Source organism: Phyllostomus hastatus, unplaced genomic scaffold (genome assembly GCF_019186645.2).
Source record: "Phyllostomus hastatus isolate PE091 unplaced genomic scaffold, TTU_PhHast_1.1 phas_contig_304, whole genome shotgun sequence".
NCBI classification, from domain to species: Eukaryota; Metazoa; Chordata; class Mammalia; order Chiroptera; family Phyllostomidae; genus Phyllostomus; species Phyllostomus hastatus.
In genome coordinates, this window is record NW_025333845.1 from 1,696,901 (window position 1) to 1,702,602 (window position 5,702).

Consider the following 5,702-nt stretch of genomic DNA (forward strand, 5'->3'; position numbering starts at 1 on the left):
AGTTCATGTTTACTCATTTTTATCTGGCTTATGCATTTACTTGTTTATTGCCTGTCTCCCCCTACTAGGTTCACAAAGGCAGGGATCTTGTCTTTCTTACATGCCACTGTATCCCCTGGGGAGCTCTTAAAATAGTGTCTGGCAGATACTCAGAATTCGGTAAATATTTGTGGAATGAGTGGATGAATGAGTCATACAGCTGAAACTAACTAGGTTCCAGACACTGTATGTAATGCTCATACCAGCGCAGTAGGGGCTGTCATTTTCCCATTTTATAGACAAGGGAACTGAGAGCCTAAATTATTAACCACTGAGCTTCTTGCCCCTCACCATTCCTGTTTTCCATCCCACTATTTACCTTTTCCAGGAGCACTTCCTTAAACATCCCCCTTTTCCTCCTTCAGTTTAGGTTGCCTCTTTCCTCTCAAAATAACTTGTGTCTAACTACCACTGTACTTACATCATTCATCTCAGTTATATGTTTGTATCTCCCTAAAATCTGAAGCCCTCAGATGCCTCAGAAAGGATTGTCATCTTGATGTTCACAAGTCCTAGCATAGAGCCTGGAGCACAGTAGTTACTCAAATGCGTTTTTATATGACCATGACTGAATGAATGGGTAGATGACCATGCTCCCATCCCTAGTCAACCCCTCCCACTTCTCCCTTCTGTGATGCTCTTGCTCCATGAGGCCCCACTGGGTGCCAAGCATAGTATTTGGTGTGGGAAATACAGAAATGAATAAAACGGTCCCTGCTGCAAAGGAAACACAATCTAATGGTATGGGGAGGGGGAGAGAAGTCGCAAATAATTACAATTAGTGCAGTTAGCACTGAGGTATGCAGGTCGTGCTGGAAGCAAGGAAGAGAAGCGTCTGGTCCTGAAACAGGGGTACCTTGCTGAGTTTTGCAGGACAGTAGAGGTAATAGTGAGAGCACACAGTTCAGTCCATTCTAACAGAATAAAGGTAAGTGGCAAAAGCTGAGGGCTATAAATATGGGCAGGCACCCGATCACTAAATGTTACACAAAGATATTCAAGGTAATGTGATTAAAGAGCTTGGACTTCATTCTAAGTGATGGGGAGCCATTGAGGGGTCTCAGTTGGGAGGGTGATGGGATCAAATCGGCAGTTCAAATAACACCAATGTCAGGTGAAAGATAAGGCCTGAAATAGAACAGTGGCCATGGGTATTAAGAAAAGTAGATTGCAGAGGTCAAAGCAACGGGGTAATTGTTTCCATGTTAGGGGGATGTGAGAAGGAAGAGTCAGTGAGGGCTGCCAGATTTCCGTGTGGATGCTGACACCTTTATTGGTAAAGAAAATACAACAGGAGGAGCAATCTTGAATGCATACAGCAAGTGCTCAACATATAGCCATGGCATTGAAATTGAACTTGCTTTAAAAGTACAAAATAAATTGAACACATTGAATTTGCAGTACTTTTCAACTGCAGCTCAAGGCAATGGTCTGGGGTGTATGTGGCAGGTAGAAGTGAATGTTAACCAAGGAGCAACCAGAAGGAGAAAACGGCTGAGAACAGAATCCTGGGAAACCCAAATTTGAGGAGGTGGTAGAGGAAGAGGAGACAAAGGAAAACTGTAAGGTGGCATTGAGCACCTACAGCAAGGGACTGTACTGGATGTGTACCCCTGAGGAAAACACTTAAGGAGCAAGCCACACCAGGATATTTCTGTGTGTCACTGAAGTAGAGCCCAGGGTTCATTGGAAACTACAGAAATCATACAATAATCTCTTTGAAACTGAAGCCACATCCCTGGTTCCAGCATTTGTCTTATTCATTGCACCGCCTTCCCCCCACTCCCCACCCCACCACAACCCCCATCTCTCCCTATGGAACCTGGATTAGGTAATATTACTTTTATTGATGGTGAGAGCAGGTGTGAGTGGCTGCTCCTAGGACACAGGGTGCTAGGCTGAAGAAGGCAGAAAGAGGGGGGCAGAGCTGGGCTGTGGATGCGGAATCCATTCCTTATTTGGGCGTGAATTCTGCATTCTGAAAGGAAGATTTATTTTGGGACTAGGCATAGGCACGGCGGAGGCGGACAGCACCAGCCATCAGGCCGCACTCTCTATTTGGAGCACAGCCAAGTCGGCAGCCCCAGGTCTCCCAGGATCTTCCTTTGTGTCCTCCGGAGGTTCTGGCTGCAGCTTGGATTCCGGTGCAGGCTCGGCTTCTTCCGACTGGCCATTAGCACCCCGGCCAGGCCCAAGGCGAGGTGGCTTGACAGGCGTTGGCGCTGCAGGGCCTTTTCTGCTGGAAAGGGCCCTCCGCAGGCTCTGTACCTTTTCTAACCCAGTGCGCCGCAGCCGCTGCGCCCTGGATTCCACCGGCTCCTCATCCGAGCTCTCCCCAGCTTCAGCCTCCAGATGCTCTGGGCTGGGCTCAGACTCGTCCACCGGGCCTACAGGCTCCAGCGCCTTCTGGAAGGCTCTGGGTGGAATTTCAGCCTCCTCCTGCATGTGATGGACAATAAACTGAGCATAGATGCCTCCCACCCCGCACCAGCCTGAGCCTCACCCCTCAAATCGCCCCACCCTTAGCCTCTGCAACCCGAGTGGGAAAGAAAATGCAGGCGTGGGAAAGTAGGGGGCGGGACGAACTGCAGAAATTTGTAAAATAGGTGGGACCTACTTAGGGGCATGAGACAAGGATGGCAACCAGAGGGGAAAGAACTGGATGGAGGAGGGGCGATACACTGTGGAGGGATTCACTTCCACCACCGTCATTTTCTCTCAGGGATGGGCTAAAACTTGGAGTAAATTCTGTGGACGCGTCCTAAGTAGGCAGGCAGGGCTTTGATTGGCCAGGCTGGGTTCAGGAATGGGAGGGAGGGAGGGATGGGCTGGGTGTGGGGAGAGGGTGGGGCTCTTAACTCCTTTCCACACAGAGCCAGGTCAGGAAAGTGGGTGTGGTGGGCGGATGGGAGGGGAGAGGCCCCAGATAGTGGCCTGGAGGCGGGAAAAGGTCCCGGATTGGGGGATGCTGAGGTCACTGACCTTGAAGAGCAGGACGTGGAGCTTCCCGCGCGCCACCAGCAGCCCGTGGTTGGCCTCCAGCCGCTGCACCTGGGCCGCACGATGCACAGCGCGCTCCTGAGCAGCATCTGCGTGAGAACCCACGCGCTCCGCCTTGGCCAACAGCTGCACCAGCGTGTTGCTCGTAGTGTCGTGGCTGCGGCTCAGCGCACCCAGGCCGCTCTGGATGCGGCTCACGGAGCCAGCCAGACTGCCCTGCCTCTGCGCCAGACCCCCCTGCCTCTCCCGCAGCGCCTCCAGCATGGTGGCCAGCTTTTCTAGCAGGGTCACCACCGTCACCGCGTGCACTGGGCCCCCCGCCGGCGTAGGCCCCGGCTCCAGTGTGCTCTCCCCCATGATACCCGACCTGCTTTCCCTGCGACCGTTGGCTGAGCTCTGGGCTGGGGCTGCCTTTTCCCGGCTCCTCCCCAGCTCCAGCGGTGACTCAGGCAGGCGGAGTTGTCCTTCTCTGGCTGCGGGAGGGAGGGAGGGGGTGGGGCGGGATGTTGCCAGCAAGGTCCAGCGTACGAGTTCCCCCTTCTGCCGCCCCGCCCCATAGCCCCTGGGGGAAGCAGGTTGGCCCAGTTATCAGCCCCACCCCGTCCCGCAGACTCCCACTCTGTGTTTGAGTTCTCCTCTGCCCCAATTCCCTGGCATGCCTCTTTCTGGAACATACTCTCCACCAGAGAGGGTGAGCCATGGAAAATTCTGTTGTCTGCATCAAGCGGGCAGAGAGACTACAGTGTTTATGTTAGGCCAGCAAAGGGATAACCAGATAGGCCCCCGCAGCAGCCCGCCCTGGCCTCGCAAACCTCTGAGGGCTGTTTTTTCACCCCCAGGCCGGTCCCGTAGACAGGGAGGTTGTCAATGTTCCACTACATACCTAAGACTGTCTAGGCCCGAGGCCTTGTTTTGTGGCTGGGCAGGCTTCGCAATGTGAACCGCAGGCGGGGCATCCTCTGGTATGTTCCGAACAGTCATCGCCAGAGGTTAGCTGCAGGTCCCATTTCCTGCTTCTCTAGTTCTTACTGTTGGGTAGCATTACCGTGTCTTTTTTCTATTTCTCTTCCCTCCCTTTCATTGGGCTTCGTGGGTAAAACGCAGAACCCCTGGCTCCTGCACCCCAAGCTTGGAGGGCAGGCAGAATACTGCTTTCTTTGAAACCCCTATGAGGATCAGAGTAAATGCTGGTATGTCTTTGTTTCGTGAAGATAGATTGTGGCTCCTACCTGATTGTTTGTTTGTTTGTTTGTTTGTTTGTTTGTTTCTAGAAATAGGTGAGAATATTTGCTGCAAGTGAAGGAGATTTGAAACTGCTGATGCATAGGGAAGTAGAGTAAGCACAGAGGATCCAGTTAATGATGTAGGTCATGAATCTGCAGTGTCTTCAATTTGGAAAATTTCATGCCTTGTCTTCAGCAATACTTGGTAAACCGAAGGTAGATTCAGAAATCCAAGCAACCCATTGATACTGATGATCTCTCTGCACACCCGATCTGTAAGGGCTACTTGATAACAACTACAGAAGAAACCATGTCACTTGGGATAGTTAAATGGGTCTGGAAAGTCCCAGGGTCTGACTTATACAGAAGTATAGCAGAAGATGGGCAACTATTGCCAGAAATCTGGTGATGCCAAATTAATGATGGACTTCTACAAATACAAGGTCATAGAGCCCGACCAATCTGCTTAACGCAAGAGAAATGGACTCCCTTGGGAGCCAGACAGGAATCACCATCTCTTCTAATGGGCCTGTATTTTCCCAGAGACACTCATCAGGATGTGCCAGTTAAAGTGCTTTCAAACTGAGGGAACAGAAAACCTACAGTAATTCAAACAGTTCTTAGAAACAGGAAATCCAATCCCAACGTAATTGAAAAAGACCATTGTAGGGTGATGATTGAATGTGGATCGGTCACAGCTCCAAATCTGGTTCTCTACACTTCCCTCAACTGTGTCCCCTACAGGTGTCAGCTTTATTCCCAGGATGGGAGCAAGGTAACTACCGCAGTTCCAGACTTCAGGCCTCTGCACAAGATTGAGGGAAAAGAAGGGACCAGTTTAAAATTTAAGACATTTATTTCTCAGAAGCCTCCCACACTCCCGCAAAATTTTTCCACTTGCCTCCCACTGTGTTACATAGCCATTCCAGAAAAAAAATTCCTTGGCTAAGAAAGTATCATGCATTGGTGAGTTTCAGCCTGAGTTCCTTAACCCACCACTGACAAGAGAGCTGATCATTTCCTTTTGAAAAATTAGTCCCATTTCTGGAGCAGCATAAGGTCAGCTTCCCCAGGAGCATGTGGGTGGTATGGGAGGAAAAGTTGATATCTGTATTAAAACCTGAGTGTTGCTAGGAATAGATAGTCAATCAACATATCTACCACAGGAAACCTATGAAAGCTTTGAGGAATGGTGCTAAGGAAGCCCAAAGCATTTGCAAGCAAGAACTATGTGGGTATGTGTTAATCAAAGGCCTGCTACATCCCTCTCAGGAAATGTAGATCAAGAAGGACCTTAAAGCTTGCCAATAAAGCTGTTGATAGTTCTACTGGTATCTCCCAAAAACTTCAAGTATGAATGCCATAGGAACTGGCTAATGCTGGAAAATAGAGGCCCATGAAGTGGGTAAAAATAACTCAGAGCAACTCAGAAGAATGCCC

At 50.2% G+C, this 5,702-nt stretch overlaps 1 protein-coding gene across 1 annotated transcript; it reads right to left on the reverse strand.

The window, feature by feature from the left end:
• Positions 1-1,286: 1,286 nt before the first annotated feature.
• CAVIN3 (caveolae associated protein 3) lies at positions 1,287-3,489 on the reverse strand. Its single transcript, XM_045839576.1, has 2 exons — positions 3,022-3,489; positions 1,287-2,478 (listed from the first exon to the last, which is right to left on the reverse strand). Exons 1-2 carry the CDS (start codon positions 3,394-3,396, stop codon positions 2,080-2,082), a joined length of 774 nt encoding a protein of 257 aa, XP_045695532.1. The 5' UTR covers positions 3,397-3,489; the 3' UTR covers positions 1,287-2,079.
• Positions 3,490-5,702: the final 2,213 nt, after the last annotated feature.